We start from the raw sequence: 26,330 nt of genomic DNA, 5'->3' as shown, positions 1-26,330 counted from the left end.
TCGGACCTTTTTTCGAAAGTGAGCAAATAAAATTAGAATGAACAAATTCAGAGGATGCAGAAGCAGCCAAACGTTATGAGATGTAGTTGAATGAGAGAAAAATAGTTTAAAAAGTCTTAATACATTAATGACTCAGAAAATTGAGTTAACCTGAGAGCGATGTCTTAAGCATGTCTGTTACTGGTGTCGTTATCCTACTATTTTTCTACCAATATTTTCTTTTTTACTTATTTTGCCTAGGTATTTCATTGAGGTTCAGTTGTGTTAAAAGAAAACATGCGGTAAATTGAAACAAACTCTATTTCCACAAATAGTGGTAATTTTTAAAATTAAACTGTTGGTTAGTGATGACTAAGTAACATATAGAAGAGGTTTTGCTTTTTTCCAATCAATTGTAAGAATTAGGCAGTAAGTTGCCGTTTCTAAACCAGGGCTGATGCAGAATAAATAACACGTAATACACCGACAGCTCGGTTATCGCATTCAGTGACTACAGTTTCGTCCTTGTTATGGTCTCATCAGTCAGGAATAGGAAAAAACCGAGCTGAAGGCAGGTGTCGTCTCATTGAAGCTGAGAGTGTCAACAAACTGGTAGAGATGCGCATATTTGTCTCACCAGAGAGAGTCCGAAGACACGGTGCGGTTCAACTCGTAAATTGAAGGCAATAAGTTTACTTTGTCTACCAGTTTGTTGGCACTCTTAGCTTTAATGAGATGACACCTTCTCTAAGCTCGGTTATTCCCTATTCCTGACTGATGAGCACTTAGTCCATCATAACAGGTCTGTGAATAGGATTACCGGCTGTCGGTTATATTGCAACTTGTAATTGTAAACACTAAAGAAGACACTGAAAAAACTTGATTTTTGAAGCTGAATTGATATGAAAGTAGCAAAACTATTTTACAGGTACCTACGGTAAGTTACTGATGCAACTTATCAACAGTAAATAGCTTTATATGACGAAATAACTAGTTAGGAAAGTTGAAGAATTAGTGGCCATACATTTTACGCATACAAATGGGGAGTTACTTCGACATTTTAGTGTAAGTAGGTTATACTGCTATTAGTATTAAAACAAAAATTAACATTTCAACAGCAGCATAACTACATGACTTAGCTTAAAGTTAAATAAATATTTCCGTTTAAAAAAATGATTTGCTCTATTTAAAAAAATGCTTGGATTTTATTTTTTTCTTACAAAATAGTGCCACTTTAGGGCCATTCCACCGTCACGTACGGGACAATCCGACTCTATTACTTCACCAACATTTTGTTGTAGGTCATAACATTTTAATTAAACAAGAGAAAGCTCATGTTTTAATACTTATTTTTGATACAAAGATACTCCTGACACAGTATCATTTCCAATAAATGACATTGTTACTTAACATTTCATTTATTTGCTTGCGTCACGTGCGAGACATCCAAAGTCAACCTCTTGTAGTTTGCTGCATGCGTTACTTAATATTTTTGCTCTTTTATAATAGCAATGACAAAACAAATTGTAGGTTTTTAAAGCTAAGGATCTAACGTAAAGGAAACGTATCTCATTTGTTAAGAAATAATAATTTAAACCGTTGGAAAAAAAATATGTACATGGTCATTTCTCTGAAAACGGTCATTTTGTCCGTGACGGTTATTATATTTCATATAAATCAGAAATAATTTTAACAGGTAATGACGAAATTTGTCGCTTGAGAAGTCACACATACGTTTGTGATTTCTTAAGTAGCAAAATTTTTTTCATTATTCTTTTAAATTATTATTTTTAGTGAAATGAAGGAATCGTGCGAAAAAAATTACCAATTTTCGTTAAACGACCCTTTATCTCTTCCGGATTTGACGAAGCGAATAACTTGATACGTATTTCGTAATGTTTGAAAGCTATTGTTTGCAATTTCAGTATTCTGTGATTAAAAAAGAGTATTGGCTATGTGAAATATATTTTGCTTTTCAAAGATAACGAAACCAATGAAAACAGTACCTAATAATCATTATTTGTTCCGTATAATCTCATGGAGTCATACAGCAGTTTAACTGTTTTGTAGCATAGAAGAGGAATTGTAAAGTAGTTTTCCATAAAAAGGACAAATTTTAAAGTTCTAAAATATTTATGAAAGAATAGTTTTAGCCATTCAAGCAGAAAATGTTTGTTCCAAAGCAAAAGTTTTGAAATATTGTTAATTCTAACTTTTGAATTGACATGAAAGTAGCAAAAACTAATTTACAGGTACCTACGGCAAGTTACTGATGCAACTTATAAACAGTAAACTTGCTTTATTTAACGAAATAACTATTTGGGAATTCGGAGCTATTTCGATAGTTGAGATTTTGGAACAATCGCCAAGTAACGAAAATTTAGCAAAGCTAAAATACCTAAGTTCAAAAAGGATGTCAATAGCATGACCTGAAGTTGGAAAGTTTTCCAAAATAGAAATCTTTCTAAAAATTACAATTGACTGCAATGGTCAGTGAAATATGTTGTATGGACTTAGTGATTTTTTACTAATGTTTAAAGTTTAATGTAATTCTTAAATAAAATCGAAATGCAACTTACCGCTTTTAACTTAATTTCCCGACATTTGTAAAATAGATATCCAGTAAGAAGTCCTACGCAATAGGGTCCAAGATGGCAGTATGGCTTACTGATAACTACATGATTCAAGAATTTTCTCTCTCTAAAACAATCAATTTTTTGGATTAATATTTCTTAGTAAACAACAGTGATAAAAAGATTATTATATAGTTACTATTATATGTTTCTGAACGAAATAGATTAAAAGATCAAAAAAGTTAGTTAAGAAAAGACTTATTCCGCAAATTATCATAAAGAATATTCCAATTATTACACTTTAATTGCATCTGTTAATATTCAAAGTGCACTAATTCTTATTAGCAAAAAATGTATGTTTACCAAGATAAAAAACAAGTGAAGACAAGATTAAGATACATAGTGCAGTCTTAAATATCATAATAATAGTAAATTGGTCAGTTAGTCAAAGAATACTAACAGACTGTAATAGTCAGTTTTTTTTTTGTAAATACAAAAAAATGAATAAACATTTTGTTTATTCATGTTTTATGTGCTTGTCGAGCATGTTTACCGAAATAATTACACATTCAGTTTATTATTCATTCATCTATTGCTAGTTTAAAGGGTTTTTTTTATCTAAGGAACCTAACTCCTATTTTGATATTTCTATTAAGTCTTAATTTATGCGATTTTGATTTACCCGCGCAGTTATGGAAAGTAACATCCTCTTAGAACGATGATCTATTGTACTTTCAATTGGATATATCACGGTAATTCAGTGATACCCAGTCCCAAAGTTCTAGTTAAATCCATAGACTACTATTACTGCTTAGACATCATATCCTTCTTAGAACATATTAAGATTTGCACATAATTGTTATAAAATGGCAAATATTTCTACATCATTACAGTGGGTAAATAGTTCGTTTCAGAATCGTTTCGTTTGATTTACGTTAGAATTTATTGGCGATACTACTTTTATAGAAGTCCTACCTCTATACCGAAACCTTCTTCACTACAGTGACAAACTTCCAAGTGCTGATTTGGTAGAAACGACTCTGGTGATAGACAAATTAATGAGAAATCCTTTAACTCCCTAGGATTGTACATTAATTTGTAAATCGGAAGAGTCAATTCTACCACACCAGCACAGGTCTCCAGAACTGGCCAGCCTATAAGTCTGTCAGCCCATACCATCTTATGACTTTTTTTTCTGGGGGTGCTAGAAACGTCGGATAACAAAAATAATAAAATAATTTAAAAAAAAAAGTGGAACAGCAAAAAAAATTCAAGATGACATTTGAGCGTGCTATCCCGAGTCATGCACATGTGTGTAAAAAAAGGCACCGCACATTTCCCCATGAATGTAAAATAATAAAGAGGATGTATAGGAGGCCAATTGTCGGAACTGGTATTTTATTTAAAATCTGAAATGTTTGCTTATTTTAATGATGCAAGCTTATAAACTAGTTTTCAATACACTAAAGTACTTTTACGTATCGTAAATGCGTCCATGTGATATATTTAACATTCAGATTTTATTTAACACACAGTGTTAGAGGAAACATATTTTAATCATTCTGGATCATTAATAATTCAAATAGATTTTATTTAACGCCGCGTGTCTATTTACATTGCTAGAAAAGCTAGCTCATTGGGAATATTTTCAAATTGCAATAGGAACATTGCCCATGCATGATAACAAAACAAGAGGATCAGTTGTGGATACAATTTTCGACTTACTCATTAGATGGAAAGTTGTTTAGTTCAATATTACATGAAAATAGAAATATATTACGAGTTAAAAACTGATTTTATCAGAATTCCCTTCTACCACCTCTATGTCGGCTCATTGTATTTCTTCTCTAAACGTTTCCTGTGTAACACATTAATAACATATGTTATCTACAAATACAAAATTGTGTTTATTTAGTTATGTCAAACGTTTTTGATATTCTGTTCTAAAAAATACAAAATTTAATTTTATTCCCATCGTATCATTATGAGTAAATGTGTACATGCGTGCGTTTCTTTCTTTCTTTCTTTTTTTTTTATGAACTTTTTACTCATAAGATGGAAAATCGGTTAGTTCAATATTACTTGCAGATGGAATTGGCCAATGGGGTTGTTTCCTTCAGTCAAAAGTAGTACTTTTAGTCACTGAAATTGACAGAATAAGCAAAAAAAAAAACTTGAACCCAGAAAGTTTTTTTATTTTCCCAACAGTTATTTTTTAATTAGTTTTTTAAACTGTCCGATTTTTCAAACAAGGCGTGGTCTTGATGACGTCGCAAATGATGCTCTTTGGCGCATCTTTGAACCGCGTTTTCAAGTTATAATAATCAAGAAGCGAATTAAAATTGCGCTCTATGCTTGCTATCAATCATACCGTTGCCAATACACGTGAGTAAAGATGCGAATTAAATATTTTTCTCTGTGAATGGTAACACAGACTGGCATTTCATCATTTGTGATGTCATCAGCAAGAAATGTAAACAATAAAAGCTCACTGATTTAAGTAATTTTTTAAAAATATTAAACTTAAACGAATTATTTAAAAACTAGTTATATCCCATGTTTTTAAGCATGTTCTTTCAGAAAAAAATACTTTTAAAATTTTGGAAACGACCCTATTGTGAGTTTCAACATAAACCGATATTATCAGAATTCTCTTCTGCCTTCTCTAAGCCTGCTCGTTGTATTCCCTCTCTAAACATGGCCTGCGCAACATTAATAGTTAATTGATGTCATCTACAAATATGAAATTGTGTCCTTTATTTATGTCACACTTTTTAATTGAAAAAAGAAAATTCTATTTTATCCAATCATAAGTAATTGTGTAGATGAGTGCGTTTCTTTCTTTTACTTTTTTTTTTTTTTTTTTTTGAAGAAAATGTCATTCAATAACTAATGCAATCAAAATATATTTTATCAAAGAATTACAATCAGATTCGATCTTACTCTGGATCAGGAAAACTCGCAAGCAAAGTTGGTGGCACCTTGTAGTAATAAGTCAGGAGTCCGGTCATCACCATGGATACCATAATCATAACGATATTAAGTGCTATGCCGAGTGCTGGATGTCTGGAAAAGAATACATATGTTACAAAATGAAACGACATTATATCGAACTTCCGCAATTTTTCTCATAGCTGAGAACATTCCGCTCTGAGAAGATTCGGTGTCAAGTATGCCTTGTATGCTTGCGTGCATTGGAAAGTTTTATCGCTCCAGTGAGTCTAGCAACGCAAATTGCGTTTGATCACGTTTCCAAGTTCATGTTCTGTAGCACTGCAGCTCCACCTATTATTATTTTTATGTACTATGTAAAAATTAAATAATTTCAATCGATAATTTAAGTTTTTATCCAGCGGCTTTACATTACTATCTTTGAAATTTAGACTTTCGACATAAATATACTGTTTGACCACGGATTGTATGTAATTCTGCAATCTGCCAAGTAAAGACGATTCCATCTGACTGAATTTAGCTGGGGAGAAGGGAAAATAACGATGGGATTTTTTTATACATGCGTTTTATAATGTCACTAGTGCCTTATTTATTTATTGCATTCTCAAAAATAAAATACGGGGAAACAAAAATAGTTACCATGGAAACGACAAAAAGAAAAGAAAATATTTTCATTTCGCTCAGGAACGTAAAAGCAAAATGGTAAGCTCTGAACTTTGTTGTGAACAAATAAATCAGTTCGTTCAAGAACGTAAAAGCAAACTGGTAAGCTCAGAACTTTGTTGTGAACAAATAAATCAGTTAATTTTTGCCGTGAGAATATGGATCGAATATACTTTAGATTTAAAAAATGCTGCTGTGAGCAAATTTTCATTTTTAAAAAACTAAGGCTAAATAATAGAGAGGCAAAAGTTCACAACTGAAAAAAACCAACTAACAGCCCTATAAACTAATAGGTACGTCCATTTCGGCCTATAAACCGGATATTAGCCTTTCCATGTAATCGATGGTCAGACAGTAAGTTGATTATGACACATAACTATTATTTTTAGACCAACGTTTTACTGAAATAATTATGTCATTCTATTTCAAGAACTGTGTCTAGTATTATAGAGACGAATATACTTTAATTAAATTAAGTAAGAAGCTCAATGTTGATACACAGGAAAGTTTGATCATCAATAGTGGTGTTGTCAGAAATTTTTTTCGGATGGGCATGGTAAAATTTTAGGAGAGGAAAGCATATGGTTAGTTTTAGTCTTTTTCTACACAAAAGAGAAACATTTCTGATTTTCGACAGGGGGGGGGGTGGATATAGCCACTGACAATAAATATCTCAACGTACATTTATCTCTATAAACTAAAATAGTAAGCATGGGAACTTCCTGTTAATGTCATTTTAGTTTTTCTTCCAAATGAGATAGTAATTACTTTAAAACAAACTCATCTAGTTCGTAAATGAGAATTAATTATTGAAATAGTAATAAGATGGAAAAGTAATGCCCATTTTGAATCGGAAAGACAATGAAAGAAATATTAACTCAAAGTGAACTGCTGTTTTCAAGGAGAAGAATATTTGAAAATGAAGCTTTCTGCCCCTTTATTTTTGGGATGAAGTATCCAAGAATAAGAAACCCCCAAGTGTTTCACAAAAGGGAGCACCTAAACTCTTGCGTGAGAAGTCACAAAAAATATTTTTCAGCTGATATTAAATTTTTTAATGAGGAGATTCATACACTTTATTCCAAGTTGCCCCATTTAGCTTCTGAAAAAAGAATTTAAAAAATATGCTTTAAGTAACTATTTTCTCTGTACAGAAAGATAATGTATTAGAGAAGTTCGCAAAATATCGTAGTTGGGGCAGATTAAACAAAGGGGAATTTTCTTTTGGTCTACCCCGTGCTTTGTACATAAAAAAAAAACATTTCTAAAGGAAAAACTTTGCTCTAAATATATTCTCCACCATCGGGTAACAGTAATTCTATTTTTTAGATTATTAACGTGAAAACAAAGATTTTGTTAATTAAAAAAGAAACCCATATATAAATATATTAATCATTATTTCTTACACCAATACGGCTCTCGTTACTTCTTTTTAATTTTTAAAGAAAAGCTATAAATAGAGCTGATAAAACTTCAATTCTCCGCTAAAGCAATTTTAACGCTTGAGGAAACACATTTTTAAACTTTCCTTGAACTTGCTCTTTTAAATATCTTGCAGAAAATGTTATCATGTAGCTAGAAAAAACGCTGCTTTAATCTTATACAATTAAACACTGAGCGCATGTATCTATGTATGTACCTATGTACGTATCTATCTATGTATGTATGTATCTATGTCGGAGTTACTTCTCCCGAACGCCAGTGAACTGACCAGTGACCATCGAACCAGGTATCAATAGATTCGTAATTTTACCATTTTAATGTTTGGCTATTTAACATAATCCTCCGATAATAATAAGCAGAAATATCAATTAAAATCTTTTAATTTTAATACTTAGATTTCAAAATAAAGTTCTTATTTTGCGAAAGCTTTTTCCTCCATTTAAATTATTATTCAGTGCTTCAACTCAACTTTTCGTAACAATGCTTTTATTAAAATTTGTAGCATGTAGAAAATCATCGAGAAGAAAGATCTGTTGTTATTTTTGTTCTCGAATATGAACGAATAAAATTCTGGATATTGTTTTGAGCTTTTCCTGTAATCGAGGGATTTAAAATGTTTTCTTTTTGTTTATTTTTCTGCAATCTGCCGCAAAATTTTACTGATTTTTTTTTTCTTTGTTCAAGCCTGATTGTTGAACACGCATCAGTTGACATAACTTTTTTTTTTTTCGAATTCCGTCCAAAGCCGGGCGATGCAGCTAGTCTATATATATAGAAATGGAGTTTGGTAAATTTGTTCCCTAAGATCTCAGAAACTACCCGGCAGATTTGGCTGAAACTTTCACCGTTTGTTTTTTTTTTTTTTTTTTGGTACTGGGGAGGTTTGTAGACCAGTTCGAAAACAATCCGATTGATAGTTCCTTTTTTATTCTAATTTGCCCAAATTTTCGCATAAATGCCCCAATATGACGGTGAAAAAATAGGTGCACATATTAAAATTGTGTGTCCATCGAATGCGCTTATTTTTCTGCTGAAGATGGCATCTGTTAGAAAGTTCTAAGTTGTATGAAAAACGAGTTATGAGCTTTTTTTGGTCCATGTTCGAAGGCTTTCCTCAATCCAATTCATTATTTAGTGTATCATCTCAACTTCCAGTTCATAGTTAGAATTGTTGAATGTTTTTGTGTTTCGTCTGACTGTTTGAGGCTTTTCTAAAGTCAAATCTTAAAGTTACGTTTTTTCCCCAAGATTGGCTAATAATACTAGATTTGGTTGATTATTTTCCATTTAAACGGAATTTTAGTGTAATTAATGGGTTTTTTCTTTTATTATTTGTGCTGATTGGATTTTTCAATCATTATCCAATTTAACAGCAGAAACCTCGCCAAAATTAATACAGAAAGATTTCAGTAGCGGATGCATTTGGCAGTTTTTTCAACTGTCGCGGTTTTTGAAGTCAAAGACTGCGTCATAATGTTTCTTAGCTTTCCCCATGTAAACAAAATATCGCCAATCAAAGAATCTTTAAAAAAACTTTTTTTATGGTGTTAAAAAATCCAGCAACTAAATTAGGCAAATATATAAACACAAAAACTTCCATTAATTTTCCTTTTTGCACAATTTCAAACAATCGCCAAATTTTACTACTTATTTTGGGAGCATTTCGGATGAAACTCTTTAGCGCCATTTTATGGTGGCCAAAAGTATCTCAGCATCTTGCGACAATATCTCTGTACGACGAAAATTATTATCATATCGTTTTACAAAGTAAGGAAAGGAGGGGGAGCATCATCGAAGGTATCCCAAAACGATTCCCGCAAATTCGGTAAAATCGCACCAAGAGCCTACAATGATTAAAATTTCCCAAAATAACTAAAGCAAGTATAAGAGGGGATTACGAGCACGGCTACATTTTTTTAAATACTTCGTACTTCAATAGCCATACAGAGAAGGTTTTAGACTCCATGTTCATACTGTGGAAATTTGTATATGCTTAAATATCGTGCTTTCGTTTCTAAATCAATACTTATTTCGTTCTTTATACTTATTGCTATTTTAGTTTTATGGGTAAGGGAGAAACTCGATTTTTAATCACGTCAAAAAGACGTGTTTTAAATTCTTTCACTTAAAACAGAAAACAAAAGCAAGTAACGATTTTTTCTCATAATTATTACTGACCCAGGCAACGCCGGGTATTTTTGCTAGTATGATTTAAAAATGGTGACGGGTGGGAAAAAATGCTTACCTGTTAAGAGCTAGAAGTAAGAACAAGGCGATGGTGAACAACTGGAAATCGCACGAAAGGTACCAAGAATGTTCCAAGCACTAGAAAAATTACCAAAAAAAAAAAAAAAAAAAAAAAACAAATAAGTAATGCAACAAAAGAAAAACATTACGTAGAAAAATTATACATAAATATAGTTTTAATAAAGATATCTGTTGTACAAAGCTTGAGAATTTTAAACAATTTCGGAGAGGATTATTGGTTTGTTTGTGTACCGTCATGAGTTTTTTTTTTAATTAGTATCAAATACATACGAAAGACACTGTTTCTCTAACGTTTTTTTCATTCGGGATAAGCCCACATTTTTATTTGCATTGAAAAAGACGCTCTTGCTGATCCGAAACATATGCGTGCAGTTTTTGATTGCTAATTGGGCATTCAAATGCAGTTTTTTTTTTTTTGAATTTATTAATCTTGTTTTTGTTCCTACAAAATGTTAGTCTAGTTCTTTATCTTAAAATACAAACTAACGATGAATCACTCTAACATATAAGGAGCAAAATTACTGATTAACATAAACAATGAATGTCGGACAAAACGTCCCCTTTGTCTGTCGGACCTTATGTCCGTTGGGCTTTATATCCACCGAAAGTTTTGTCCATTAGATCTTTTGAACGTGGACGTTCTGTCCGTGGACGTTTTGGATTTGGACGTTATGACAGGCTCCCATTCAAAACACACACATTTCTTACTCTCTCGTGAAATCCACTTGGAGCCATTTTAGGGTAATTTTGGTCCACAATTTTGTTGTTTTAAACTACCCTTCCACACATTTAATTAGTTTTATCTCTCTTTTTTTTCGTACATAATAGAAGAATCTGTCCTGAAATATTGTATGGTTATCCAAAATTAGGAAAGAATAATCATCCATTTAAAACGAATTATGATCCTGGCTCAAAGTTGTTCTGTCATCTATGATAATTTCTTACAAGCCCCGTCAAAAATGAGATGCAAATTGATTTATTTCAATAAAATTTAATTTAGAAAAATAAATAAATTTTCTAAATATTTATAAAAATTCTCCGTTTTTACTTCACATCAACCAATTTCTATCATTTATAATATCACGTTCTGGAAGAGAGATTTCAACAGCTCTAGGAAAAGGCTTTAAACAGTCACTTCAGAATGATTGAATGGCGCAATGGGGTCGTTTCCAAAATTTTGAAAGTATATTTTTCTGAAAGATCATGCTTAAAAAGATAGGATTTGAGCATTATTTAAATAATTTGACGAAGTTTCTATTTTTAAAGAATTATTTAAGTCAGTGCGCAGACTCAATTTCAGTTTCTACGCTTCTGCGCATGACATCACAAATGATGAACTGCCATTCGCGCAGAGGGTAATATTTAATTCGCTTCTTTACTCACATGTATGGCAACGATATGGTTGATAACAAGCGCAGAGCGCAATATTAAATTTGCTTCCTGATTATCATAACGTGGAATCGCGGTAGAGAGCAAGAGTAAGCATTCAATGCGCCAATGGAATACGCGCCTAAGTTCATTTATGACGTAATAAAGACCACGCCTAGTTTGAAAAATCGGACATTTTAAAAAATTAATTTAAAAATAACTGTTAGGAAAATGAAAGTTATTTCTGGGTCCATGTTATTTTTTTTTTTTTTTTGCTCATTCTATCAACTTCAGTGACTAAAAATAGTACTTTTGACAGAAGGAAACCACCCCATTACACTGTAAAAACGATTCAGAAACGTTCCTGGAAAAAAAAGGGGGGCAGTTGATGTGTCCAATTTCTGCCAGTAATATATCTTGCAAAAACCAGGAACGTTTTCCACTAAAAGACAGTAACCTTCCTGAAATTATCCTTGAATCTTTTCTGAAGGATCTGTAATTTTTAAGGGAAATTTGGTACGTCAAACATAATTGATTATAACCTTATTGAGGAAGCTCCAGAAGCACCAATGCAACCATGGCCGGACTAAAGGCAAATTGCAAGTAAAAATCAAGCTTTTCCCTTGCCTGCAATTCTCGCCTTGCACAGCTGCAACTATCCAGAGACTATTTCGTTTAGTCAATCTGGACGGGCTGTAAGCGATTTATAACCGGTATACTTATTAAACATGTTCAGTCGTTCTTTAAACCAGTAGCTAAAAATATTTCTCACAGCATTAAAAATTCTGCATTGGTGCAACTTGTAGCAATTCCGGAAGCTTTTTGCAAATATACTTGATTTTACGGCGAAATAGATGAAAAAGCATGAAATCTCGAAACGTTACACGAAAATAATCAGTAACGTTTCGGAATTTTTTTACAGTGTACTTGTGTACAATATTGACCCTTTCTTCTAAAATAAAGTGTGAAAAACATATTTTATAATTTTGCCAGAAGAGTACAGCACTGGGCCTTCAAGTTTTTTTTTTTTTTAGATCAAATAAGCTGAACAAGTTGACGTGGAGCAAAAATAACCCACATGGCCCAAAATTCACCTTAAATGACTGTTATGTTTCTATTGTTTTGCTCATACTTTTTTACAAGAACAGCGTAATATACATTCTTTTTTTTCTTTTTTGCAAATATTTGCTGCGCTTTATATTGCTCTTTCCAAGGTCGCATAATGTGGCAGATTTTGGGTACAGGAGTCAAAGTCGGTGTCGAAAGCTCTAAAACTCCAGTAATCGGAGTCGATCATTTTCCCTCCAACTCAGTCAGTAAAAATAAAGGGGGTGGGCGGAGAGAAGAAAAGACAGAAAATACCCTTTGCACCGGCGTTGTGACGAAATTGTTGATAAAAAGTATGTTGGTCCACCAATTTTGTTTGCAAGATTCCACAACGGGATCAACAGTTTCGTTCCAGAACGGTCCAGACCCAAGGTGTGGTAGAAGAAGTGTGGCTGCTATGACCATCATGTAAGGAGGCAAGGTCCTGTTAAACATTGAATATAATTGTAATTAAAGTACCGTAAAGTGGGGCTACTTGGACCCGAAATTTCATACTTTTTGCGAGTTTTACACTGACTGCTTTGTTAAACCCATATTATGACTTGATACCTCGTTTTTATCACTTTTCAGATGTTCTGCTACCACTTTAAGCCCTTTTTAAACAATTTAAACTCTTTAATTTTTTTTCTATTATTAAAAATAGGTTCAAGTAGCCCCGCGCTGGGGCTACTTGAACCCACTCAGAAAATCCATTAGAAAAGCTGTAAAACAGATGGTGGTATCAAGAAGGACCAATGATTTTGAAAAATAAACTCAAATTCCAGTGAGCAGTAAATTAGACTATTTGTATAAATTGTAAATTATTTATACAAATTAATATAAAATTAATGTATGCATAAAAACATGTTTTTAGGCAAACATAATTTCTCAAATAGAAACATAATCTAATTACAGTTAAATCCTACTGAAATGCTCGTTATTTGAACATTAGAAAGAAAGAAAACCCCTTAATTTAATGGTTTGGATGGATTTATTTTTCTCTGATAGGATTATTTAATACCTAATCTTCCTAGCTACTAAATACTACAGAATGACCAGGCTTGTTTTGTGAACGATCTTTCAAGTTCCTTTTTAGAGCTGATATACTTTTGTCAAAATGGGGCTGATGCCACTAAGACATTTCTCCGGAATTAGTTGAATTTTGACACAATTGTAGTTTTTCCTCTAAATAATTCGCATTATTTCCTACTTCAAGGGGTTCACTTTTACTCTCAGACCCTTTTTGCCCCCAGATCTGCAAAAAACGGGTATAAATAGTAACTAACCTCTTTATTTTAAAAGATTACTAACCTTACTTAACATAATTTAGTGATGAAATGTGGTTTGGAGCTGTTTGAAAGCTGGGTTCAAGTAGCCCCATTTTAAGTCAAGCAGTGCCCTTTTACTAACTTATATTAGTTACCGTTTTAATTATATAGATATAACCTTAAAACACTGTTATTTTATTGAGAAATAGAATGCAAACATAAAACTATCTTGACCTTGATCAGAAAAAGGTGGGAATAACAAAAACTTTGTTTCATGCTCCAACCTCTACCTAGTACTGCTACCTATCATGCAGAAAGTTTTTTAAGTCTATACATTGAGTCATATAGGACCAGGACGGATTTTAAACACTTTTTTCTCATGGGTTCAAGTAGACTCTGGAGGCTCAAGTAGCCACACTTTACGGTACGGAAACAAAATCTCGGTAAATATTAAGCATTTTAAAAGCATTATGAGCAGGGAGATATTGGAAAATTTTAAATATATTTAAACACACGCTACAGAAATTGCGTTCTAAGTTTTAATGACTAAACATTTCGCCGACTAACTCGAAGCATTCATAATCTATTTTTTCTACTAAGAGAAAACTTTAATGTTTGCTTAAGCATTCGAACTTTCAATTTTTAATCGTTGAATTTTTGAATTATAACACATTTCTGAAAATCAATGCAAATGAGCAAGTATCCACAGTTTTTGAGCCTTTAAGCCATCTAAAAATATAATTATAATATAAACGCTTGGTCACAAAAAAAAAAAAAAGAGAAATCGAAGTAACTCAAAAAGTATTTTTGCAAGGAAGTTGCTATAGTTGCAACCTAACCTGGCAGCATTATGAAGGCTACGCATATCCTAATCACAGTATAAAAACGCTGCCAGGTTAGGTTTTCCCCAATTATAGACAAAAATGTGATTTTTTTACAAGCAAAGGAGAAAAAATCCAACAGGCAATGGAAATTGGTCGAATACATTACCTTATTAATCGCCTCAAGAACAACCTTGGTATACTGTAATATCCATGCTTGCTAGTACTTTGCAGCGTCAGATACGATAATAATACAGCACTGCAACAAATGAATATGAAATTAGTATGCATTGAAAACAAAGCATACTACACAATGCTTTTTAAAATAATGTGGTGCTTTTTGAAAATCATTTAGAAAATATGAATTAAATTCAATAGTAACTAAGAGAAACTTTGAAGCACTTGACATTTTTTTAACATGTTTGATTTCGAAAGAAATAGCAGAAGGCAAAATGCTGTAGTTTTCTGGCAAGGTCATAATATGAAATTCCCAATTTTTGTTTGAAAAAGTCAATTGTCAGCACTATACTGCCGTGGGTAGGTAAACGGCAGTATTTGCAGAAATAAGGTTTTGAAAAATTTGAAGAAACGCGTTTTGAATTCATTACTAACAACAGCAAAATGTTGGAATTAGAAGTTCTTTTTCAAGCTTTTTTCGGAAAAAAATTAACAAGTTTCTCCAATAAAGCTAACGTATAATCTTCACTAATAATAAAATTGAAAGTCTGTCTGTCTATCTGGATATCTGGATCTCTGTGACGCGCCTAGCGCCTAGACCGTTCAGTCGATTTTCATGAAATTTGGCACAAAGTTCGTTCGTAGCATGGGGGTGTGCACCTCGAAGCAATTTTTCGAAAATTCGATTTTGTTCTTTTTCTATTTCAATTTTAAGAGCATTTTCCCGAACAAAATTATCATAAGACGGATGAATAAATTACCAAGTTATCATAACGTGGAACCGTAACATGGGCAAGCCAATTGGCGAGAAGTTCATCATACATTATTTGTAAATAGACAGGCGAACCAAATGACCTTTTAATTTTCAACTATGGGTAAAGCCGTGCGGGTACCACAAGTGGATGATAAAAAAGATAACGATTTGAAAATGAAAAATTTGCAGTTACGGCCCTTTACCTGCCCATGGTACGATACACAGCTGATTTCACAATCCAATAATGCTAAAGTTACTGTTTGGAAACGTACTTTTTAATGCTGATTTGAGATTAAAATTTCCCATCCAACAAAGCAGCATTTTACACAATGTTATAAAATATCTAAATCTTTTGAGGTTATGAAAAGAAAATAGTTTTCAAACATTTAAAAAATATTTTTTCTGTTTCAAAAATACTTTACCTTTATTGAACTAATTTATTTTACATCAAAGTGTTTACATGCTTCGAAGTTTCTCTATGTAGCAATATAACTTTGAACCAGGCTGATAATTGATTTTAAATACTAGTAGTTCTAGTTATTAGCTCTTAATTTTGGATAAAAATATTTAACTTGAAGAGGTGAGCAGTTTTACAGATCAGAATTAACCTGTATACATATATTTTTCTTTGCTTAATTATATTACAGGGAAACTTATTTTATATGCGTGTCTTACAATTTTCAGAAGGTTTGGTAAGTTTATCATGTGCATACTTATGATTATTTTTTTATTATTTTACTCTTTACTGCTTCTTTAAATATTTGCAATGTATATTGAACAAACGAAAAAAGTCCTAATAACTACGATAAAAGCATAACAACTTTTGATTTAAATAGTAATGCAAATTTATCAAAGGATCCTAATGACTAAGGGGATATTTTAATAACATTAGATTTGTTCTAGTGATACCCGCGACGCCTAAGCAGGAAAATGGTCTACGTATAATACACATTATTTGGAAATTCTTTCTTACGTATGAATATTGTGTAAAACTATTTTATAAGTTACTTTTGCATTTTATTTTATTTTGTTTCACGTAATCAGAGACAATATTTTCTACTTTTGTAAGCCATATTGTTTTGAAGTACGGATATGACGAAACATTTCGTAAAGCGAAAACCTTAAATTATCATTCTCTGTGCATTTTTATTAAGCATTATTATAAACATTATGAACTAAATCTTCCCTGAGAAAAACATTCTCGTTGCAATACTATAATCTCTAGAACGAAAAGATAGACCAAAAGAGAATTAAATGGGTTGCCAGAAGGTTTGCCGTTTTGAGGGATTTTCTGTGTAATAAAAAAATTAAGCCCTCATTTCGTCAATTAAACGTTGAATCGGTTTGGCTCTTTCAAAACACGTGGCTGACGCCGCCAAATGGCGTATTACTTTGGGAATATGCCATTTGGCGTCCAGAAAAGATAGTCTTAATGTAACAATTAGGCTGTCTCTTCCGTGAACGCTGAGCGCATTTAGTTTGCATTGCAAATTTGTGCTTTTTTCAGGGGCGGATACAAGCGGAGGGGGATCCCCCTTAAACCGTCGACAATATTATCCGCCCACATTGTGTTGAAACACATTATGAATAAAATGAAAACAATTTCCGTAATCTTTTCAATCAAGTAATTGTTTTTAAAAGTAAATGTTTCAAATACAGGGTGTTCATAAAGTCTCTCCGGAGTTCTTTTTCCGTTCATTGGCAGCTTAAACACGATGAAATATCGAGAGCATGCTTCCAGCAGCTCAATGTAATAGCGCACACTGCTAATCGAGCTCTGGATTTATTGGAAGGTGTTTTCGAAGAACGATTTATTTCAATATTAGTGGGACCTGCCCGCTCAATTGACCTATCACCCCTTACGTGTGGGAGCTGACAAAGACCACTTCTATAAAAACCATCCCAGAAATACAAACGAATTAAAATTGAAGATAAAGAATTCATCCAATCCATTACAGTTTAAACATTATGATCTGTGTTTGCCAGTAAAATTAAACGGGTAAATATTTGTATGGAACAAGGAGGAAAGCATTTTCAGCACCTATTGTAAATAATACCAAAACAAACATTTAATAAATACTTACGCATAATTTGTATTTAAGTTATCGATTTATGTTTTTTGGGGTTATTTTCTTACTTTATGAACAACACCCTGTAATACTCCTTTTCATTGCTTATGAAGTTACTTAGCAACGTTTATGCTCTACTAAGTGTCTTATTCCTAGCCGATTTGACGCTTTTTATTAACGTCCAAGTAGTAGTTCCAAAACTTTTTTGTACTCCAACTCGAAGGCGCTTTCATGAAGGGGGGGCGAGGGGGGGGGGAGGTGCATTCTTCAACATGACTACACCTAAAATAGTAATCTGTATCTGTCCCTGACTTTGTTACACTTGGATTTCTTTTTCTTCAACATGCATGCGGCACAAAGACAGTCAAAAGTTTGAATTATTCGTTTCAAATTGTAAAGTTTTTATTTTAAAAGCATCTCGGTAAATATTACTTTTATCTTATTACTATTTTAAGTTTTATAAATTGAAAAAAAAAATTAGAAACTTAAGGCTATTTAAACATGCAGTAAAGAATATTAGAACAAACCATCTAGTCATTTGAAGGCAGCTAGTACCTTATAAAAAAGAACGTGTCAATGGATACGGTAGAGTTGACGATGATCTGGAATAAAAACCCTTCAGCGAATGCACTTGCTTCAGATAAGTTACCTAAAAGAAAGTAGAATACCTTTAATAAAAAAGACATCTGTTCTTTAAAGAACGAAACAGAGATGATAACATTGATGGGTACAGTTCTTGTTTTAAAAATGAGTCTTAATTTACCGATGAGCAGTGGCGTACACAGGAATTTCTCAAAGGGGGAGGGGGGGGGGGGGTTCAGGATCGAAGATCCACCATTCTCATGTTATACTTAAACACGCATCCAAATATACTCTTTTGATTTTATCAATTTTCAAGAACAAAAAAAAAAATTAACAAAATATTAAGTAACTAGTGTATCCACACGGCTTTGCCTGTAGTAGAAATATAAAAGGTCTTTTGGTTCGCCTGTATATTTACAAATGAGGCAGTGAGAAGCAAAGGTATGCAAGTGGACTATTTTAAGTTTCGAGTAAAACGCATTTGAAGGTCAGATACTAGGTAGACTGTGGGGGGTTTCCTTCAGTCAAAAGTACTACTTTTAATCATTGAAATGGATAGAATGAGCAAAAAAAGTACATGGACCCAGAAAATACTTTCATTTTCCCAACAGTTTTTTTTAAATTCATTTTTTAAAATGTCCGATTTTTCAAACAAGGCGTGGTCTTTATGACGTCACAAATAATGCAATTTGGCGCATCTTTCTACTACGTTTCCACGTTATGATAATCAAGCAGCGAATTAAAATTGCGCTCTACGCTTGCTATCAACCATATCGTTGCCAATACACGTGAGTAAAGATGCGAATTAAATATTTTATTCTGTGAATGGCAACCTTGAATGGCATTTCATCATTTTTGATGTCACACGACAGAAGTGTAAACAATGAAAGCGCACCGATTTAAGTAATTTTTTAAAAATATTAAACTTGAATAAATTATATAAAAAATGGCTAGATCCTATGTTTTTAAGCATGCTCTTTCAGAAAAAAATACTTTTAAAATTTTGGAAACGACCCCATTTTAATTCGCTTCTTGATTATCATAACGTGGAAACGTGGTAGAAAGATGCGCCAAAGAGCATCATTTGTGATGTCATCAAGACCACGCTTTGTTTGTAAAATCGGACATTTAAAAAAATTAATTAAAGATAACTGTTGGGAAAATGAAAGTATATTCTGGGCCCATGTTATTTATTTATTTATTTATTTATTATTATTATTATTATTATTATTACTTTGCTTATTCAATCAATATCAGTGACAAACAGTACTACTTTTGACTGAAGGAAACAACTCCATTACAAATGATTAATAAGCCATAAGAAGCCACTACAAGTCACAGAACTGCACTCGATGCAGTCTTTGCAAGATTTTTAGATAACATACAATGCAAAAATTTGGTTGGTTATTATAGCTACCATAAGCCAATTGTTACTTTCATAGGATTAAATAATGACAGTAATTTAATCTTATGAAATTAATCACTTCTGCCGGGCGTCCCGTGGCGCACATTTTTTTTTTCAGCGGCAACTAAATAAGCAAGCTTTTTACTGTAAAGCTAACGTACAATAGATGACAAAAATGCATTTAAAAAATGAAAAATTTGCAGTCATTATCCCGTTTACCTGTCCACGGCAGTATACAGCTTGATTGAGAAAAACTTTTCAATGAAGGTCTACTTTCGGTTTAAACTTTGCTTGCGCTTTACTAAAAATTTTCGGAAGTCGACATACACTCTTGTGTTCTTCGTACGATTTTATATGCAAAATACTTATTGGGTAAATAAGGTTTGAGGAATGAATGACTGTGCTATAACGTTTATGATAATATTAAGTGTGTCTGTGTAATGTCTTAGTGTATTTAATAGATAATTTCTAGTCTTTAAAACCGATTTTAATATTATAACAATTGAGGCTGTGAGAAGTAACGGGATGTAAGTGAACATTTTCAAGTTTTGAGTAAAACGCGTATAAAGATTACGTCCTAGGTAGGCTTTCATTGACTTTTTTCCCTAAATCATGCTATACAGCAGCACCAACCAGGGCTACTAGTACTATCTCTTGCCCCAAGACAGAAGAGGGGGTTCCCCTATCATTTATACTAGTTATCTCCAAATTTAAAAATTGCCACTTTCATCCCTTTGCTTCTCACTACCTCATTTGACATTGCATTTGAGTAATCAATTTTAATACGATAAATCAATATCTGTAATTCGATAAATAAGATAAAATGCAATTTTCTTACTATGATCCATCACGATACGTGTTATTTTAGGGCATTATAAGGAAAATAGAGCTATGAAATCTCGTTACAGAGAAGTTATAGAAAACGAAAAATCCTACGTTTAAATTGTTCGTTAAAAAAAAAATATTGTTCTAAGATAACCAAATTTTTACATTATAGTGCTCTACCACGCATCAGGTATGATACTTTAAGACAAAGGGTCATTCCATGTCAAGTGATCCAAAGTTTTTTCCCTCACCTTTTTGTATTTCTTTCAAATTTGGCTCATTAATTTTACCCTTTGAGGTAATCAAAACTAAAAATTTTTAGATTTTTATCTCTATTATTTTTTTTTTTATGACACTTTGATTTTTTCGAAAAACCCTCTTTTTTTTCATGGACGCTTGAACATAAAATGGACGATAACTCAGCACCAAATATAGATAGAAAGATTTGGTAAAAATCATTTTAAAGTACATTAGTTGCTGTTTAATAGGATATGCAGCATGACTAATTTCAAAAAAATTTAATTTTTAAAAAATGAAATTTAAATTTTAAATTTGAATTTCTCAGAAAAGATAAAATGTATTTTTTTAAGAAAATTCTTAAAAATTTGGGTGTATTTTATCTTTATTTGTGCAAAGTTTCAAGTTGGGATCTCAATAGGATCATATTTTTATGAATTTTTAAATAAAATTTAACTTATGAAATAATGACATTTTTTAGATTTTAACTACTTAAATATGGGGTTCTCTTACTGGGGATGGTCTAGTAAGTAGTAATTGATCATGACCATGCTTGAAATGAGCTGACATGAATTTGTAGATTATTCCCCCCCCCCCCCCCCCCCGCCACACGACCACTTTTTATACATTTTTTTTTCAAAACTATTCAAAAAAAAAAAAAAGCTGGCACGTAAGAGTTATAATCATAATAAACTGGGACGCAAGCTGCTAAACATCAGTAGTGACTGAGGCTTAAAAATGGGAGGAGGGTCATAAAAACTAAAAGCCAGAAAAACTTAAACAAACAAATAGAACCACTCATTTGCAGCTTTTTTTTTTATTTCGGAAAGTGGGACGGTAGGGGGGGGGGGGGAGGGTGGCAATCTGGAATGAAGCTTAACAACATGGAAGGTTATGCTCAAACTAACAAAATTTGTTTGATTTTTTACTGCTTTTGATATATGTATAAATAGATCTCGCTGCATTGCTCTCCTTTACAACTGAAATTAAAAAAAAAAAAAAAAACTAGCATTAAAGAAAAGAAAGAAACAGCTGCATTTCAAATTTTGTAGAACGACAGTTGGTTTTATGCGGATAGATATATGATCTGATACTTAGATTTATTTTTAGTTTAGTTTGAAAAGAATGGAAGAACACGGGGGAAACACTCCTATTTTGCTATGATCGTAGAGCAAACTAATTCTTTCCTCCCTCCAAAATTGAAAGTTGGTGTAGGGGTAGAGGATGAAATGAATCATAACTTTCCTTATCAGATAGTGAATTAATCAAGTACACTTTGTGAAGTTCATATTGCAAAAGAAACACTTGGTCTGAAAAAAAAAGGCATCAGGTGAGGCGTGATACTAGTATAGTGTTAATCGTATGTGTGGGGGGAGGGGGTATTGCACTTCGTCTTACTTTAAAGAAGAACATTTACCAGCTTTTAATATCTTTTCTATTCATTTTGTTTTATTTCATTCATTTATTTATTTTTTACATTTTAAAAATAGTTTTGAAAAAAAAAAAAAAAAAAGTGGATGTGCGGGGGGGGGGGCTTTTTCTTGCTTTAAAGAAGAACATTTACCAACTTTTAATAAGTTTTCTATTCATTTTGGTTTATTTATTTATTTTTTTAACATTTTGAAAAAAAAAAGATTTAAAGTGGTCTTGGTTCTTACCAATCTATAAATTCATGTCAGCTGATTTCAAGCATAGTCATGATTAATTACTACTGACTAGACCATCCCCAGTAAGAGAACCCCATATTTAACTAGTTAGAATCTGAAAAATGTCATTATTTCATAAGCCAAATTTTATTTAAAAATTCATAAAAATATGATCCCATTTAGATCCCAACTTGAAACTTTGTACAAATAAAGATAAAATACACACAAATTTTTGAGAATTTTTTAAAAAAAAATTCATTATACCTTTTCTGAGAAATTTAAATTTAAAATTTAAATTTCATTTTTTTTAAATTAAAATTTTTCTAAAATTATTCATGTTGCATATCTCATTAAACAGCAACTAATGTACTTTAAAATGCTTTTTACCAAATCTTTCTATCTATATTTGGTGCTGAGTTATCGTCGATTTTATGTTCAAGCATCCATGAAAAAAAGAGGGTTTTTCGAAAAATCAAAGTTTCATAAATAAAACAATAATAGAGATAAAAAATCTAAAAATTTGGACTTTTAATTACCTCGAAGGGTATAATCGTTGAGCCAAATTTCAAAGAAATACAAAAGGGTGAGGGGGAAAAATTCCCAAATTTTGGATCACTTGACATGGAATGACCCCAAAGTAAAAGTTCACTAAATATCCTGTTTTCCTATCCTCATATATATAATAGCCAATAATCGAGTCACGCTTCTGACGTCAATAACCTTGAAGCTCACGCCACGGCATAAGTATTTCAGAATATGTTTTGGTAATGTTTAACACGCAGGGAAAGGATTTATTGTGACAAGGCTGAACTCGATCCAGTTACTCAACTATTTTACTGGTAAAACTGCCATTTCAGGGGAATGAAGAAAGGAAAAAGTGATCAACAATGAACGCTATCTCTAGAATTTAGGGTTCATCCACTGGAGTTAGGGTTAAAATTTCAGCTATCAAAATATCACCAAACAGGTAATTGCTTCGTTCAGATGTAGAAGCAATTTTCACCAGTCATATCTTCACGGGCGATTTTCTAGTAATTTTACAAATATAGAAGGAAAATCTATTGAGAAATGCAAGCGGGGATTAAAAGAGTAGCGAGTGGAACTTAGACATAAATTAAGCAATGCGAAACAAATTTGAAAAATAAATAAATAAATAAAAAGAAAAAAGAGAAGGGAAAAAATAACGAAGAGAGAGAGAAAAGATGGTTCGTTAGTTGAGCCATCCTGACCTAATACATAAAATGCGTTTTGACTGAAACAAATGATTGTGTTATTTCTTTTCATACATTCATTTGTTTCATTTGTGTGGTACTAGCTCGAATTTTCATAGCTAAACAAAGGTGTCCTTTAAAAAGTAAAAACTGCTTCTTTCGTTTTATGTTTATAACATAAACTGCTTTTAACTCAATTAAATGCCTCTTCTAAGAAACTTGACGGTTTACAACAGAAGCAACATCCAGCAGTTATAACATAAAACTAAATTTTTCTATAAATATTTTTGTGAGATTTTATAAAATGAATAAATTAATCAAAATAATTTAATTTATCGGAGAAATATACAATTCTAGTGTTATATACTACTTAAAATCAACAATGTTAAAAAATAAATAAAAAAATATACTCAAGAAATATTACATCTAACAATAGAACTTCCTTATTTACAATCAGTTTAACATGTTTCTTACCATACATCTGCACGTTGCTGTTGAAGTAGGTATGTCCAAGTACTAACCACCCCATCCCAAAGAACCTCATGCCATGCAAGGAATCGAGACCACTTTCACCATCGTCTGTGTTCAGCAGAAGATTCGAATTGGTGTTCAAGGAGAAGGACAAAAGGAACTTCGCCACCAAATCTGCAAGAGGGAACCATGTTTTAAATTTTGGTTCTGATTGTATGGTCCTAGAAGAAAAAACAAAAGAAGCACTCCTACACTGTCGAAACTGTGGGTTGCATGCGGCACCCTTTAGGGTGAAACACTTGTAGCACCAGCGATGCCCTTTTAAAGGTGCCCCAATCCTATAGTGCCATATGCAACCCGCATTTTTAACAATGCAAGTATTCAACTTTCATGTACTAATAAAAAAAACGCGTAAAATGTCAATCAAGTTCAAGTCTTAAAGATAATTAAAATGTTCATCTCAAATCAAAATTCACATTAGTTTTAAAATTATAAAATAAATTCCAAATTCATGAGCCAAAACTGAGCTTTGAGTGTTCAAATTAGTCTGAGCACTAAATCTGACTGTATTTTGACCATCAGAACAGAAGATATATAAAATGATTATCCCGCTAGTGTACATGAAGTAGCAAAATCAAGCGATTTCATGAGTCATGAGCAAAGAAATTAGTTATTTTTATTATTTAAACTAGCTTCAAGTTAGTTCTTGCAATATATTTTAGTTTCGTTAAGCTTTCATCGCTCCCACTTCTGCCAATGAGGTAGAATTTTGTGCATCCAGCAATAATTTAGATCCTAAAATGGCAGAAAAAGCATTATCAAGCACGGCAAAAAACTACTAACAATTATATAAACTGACATAGCTGACATCCCAGACATCCATATAAATGCACTTCAGATTTATTCGTCATCGAAATATAGGGAAGAATCAGTAGGAATGGGAAGACGGGAAATATGGCACAGAGCTGCATTTATGCTGTAACAAGGTGCGAAAAATTATATCCATCTCTTGCAGTAAAGCCAATAGCAAGAAAATCAGAGTCTTCAGCTGCTTTATACCTACAGCACAAGCTAGAAACAATTTTTAGCGTTTTAACTCGGTATAAATGCAGTATTGTCACACTCGTCCCTTAATCTCCGCTTTATTGTATCAGATCAATCTTATCTTTACAAATAATAAAGCCGAAAGTCTCTCTGTCCGGATCTCTCTCTCTCTCTGTCTGTCAGGATCTCTATGACGCTCATAACGCCTACACCGTTCGGCCGATTTTCATGAAATTTGGCACAAAGTTAGTTTGTAGCATGGGGGTGTGCACCTCGAAGCGATTTTTTGAAAATTCGATGTGGTTCTTTTTCTATTCCAATTTTAAGAACAAAACTATCATAAGATGGACGAGTAAATTATGAAGTTATCATAACGTGAAACCGTAACATGAGCACAAGCCAATTGGCGAGATACGAAATTATCATAACGTGGAACCGTAACATGGGTACAAGCCAATTGGCGAGAAAATTCACCACACACTATTTGTAAATATACAGGCGAACCAAAAGACCTTTTAATTTTTCCATTACGGGCAAAGCCGTGCGGGTACCACTAGTTTCAAATAGTAGTGTATATCCGACAGAATTGCCGCATCCGGGACAGATGCCGCATCCCTTGTACTGCTTGTATATATTGACAGAATGCAATCAGACGGGCAGCATAGGTGCACAATGTCATTTTATCATAACTGGAATCCTAAATCGATGACAACTTTTAGCTATATAATGGCTATTTTTGATTACGTCCATAATTCTCCTACCGAAACTTTTAAACACCTTCTGCTAAAAAAAAAAAAAAAAAAAAAAAAATTGAACTCCAAATCTCGTAACTATGAATTCAGAAGTCAAAATCTAAGTGTAGGGTCTTGGATTAAGTCCATAATTTTCCTACCGGAACTTTCAAATACCTTCTGCTAAAATAATTTTGAACTCTTAATATCGTAACCAAGGATTCAGAAGTCAAAATATAAGTGTAGGGTCTGTATATAGAGAGTACTGTGCGTATGAATTCGCCATTTTCGCCTTTACGAGGGCCGGCAGCTATGGTGTGTGGCTTCTGAACCGTACATAATGGGGAACATGCCGCACGGTTTTTTACTTTCTTCTATATCTAATATATAGAAGAAAGTATTGGATTCTTGCAAATTTTCGAATTTTGACGGATTCGAACGTTTTGAGGTGTGCTGAGTCCATTTCGACTATTTTTGGAAAATGTCTGTCTGTCTGTGTGTGACCAGTTTTTTGTGGCCGCTCTACAGCAAAAACTACAGCATGAAATTGAACGAAATTTGGTATACATATGTGTCTTTATGTGAACTTGTGCCCATTGGTTTTTGGCGCGAATTCCTCCAAGGGGGGTGGAGCAATGGGACGTTTTTTGAATTACGCGTGCTTGCTATCCCTCAGGAAGTAACTGGCGGAATCAAACAAAATTTGGTCCATATGTTGCCATTAACAGAAACAGGTGCTGATTCAATTTTGGTGTCA

The 26,330-nt window shown here is 32.7% G+C and overlaps 1 protein-coding gene across 1 annotated transcript in view; it reads right to left on the bottom strand.

Moving 5' to 3' along the window:
• The window catches only part of LOC129226842 (nose resistant to fluoxetine protein 6-like), a 151,830-nt gene that overhangs the window by 26,690 nt on the left and 98,810 nt on the right, over window positions 1–26,330 (bottom strand). Inside the window, exons 7-13 of the mRNA XM_054861472.1 lie at window positions 23,802–23,972; window positions 17,977–18,070; window positions 14,591–14,680; window positions 12,609–12,777; window positions 9,856–9,935; window positions 5,496–5,618; window positions 2,559–2,679 (exon numbers count right to left, since the gene is read on the bottom strand). Of these exons, the coding sequence (XP_054717447.1) occupies window positions 2,559–2,679; window positions 5,496–5,618; window positions 9,856–9,935; window positions 12,609–12,777; window positions 14,591–14,680; window positions 17,977–18,070; window positions 23,802–23,972 (848 nt within the window). The remainder of the gene's footprint in view (window positions 1–2,558; window positions 2,680–5,495; window positions 5,619–9,855; window positions 9,936–12,608; window positions 12,778–14,590; window positions 14,681–17,976; window positions 18,071–23,801; window positions 23,973–26,330) is intronic.

The sequence above is a fragment of the Uloborus diversus genome, chromosome 7, assembly GCF_026930045.1.
Source record: "Uloborus diversus isolate 005 chromosome 7, Udiv.v.3.1, whole genome shotgun sequence".
Classification (NCBI taxonomy): domain Eukaryota; kingdom Metazoa; phylum Arthropoda; class Arachnida; order Araneae; family Uloboridae; genus Uloborus; species Uloborus diversus.
Note: the sequence above shows the minus strand (reverse complement) of the source record. Positions and strands in the feature narration are given on the sequence as shown.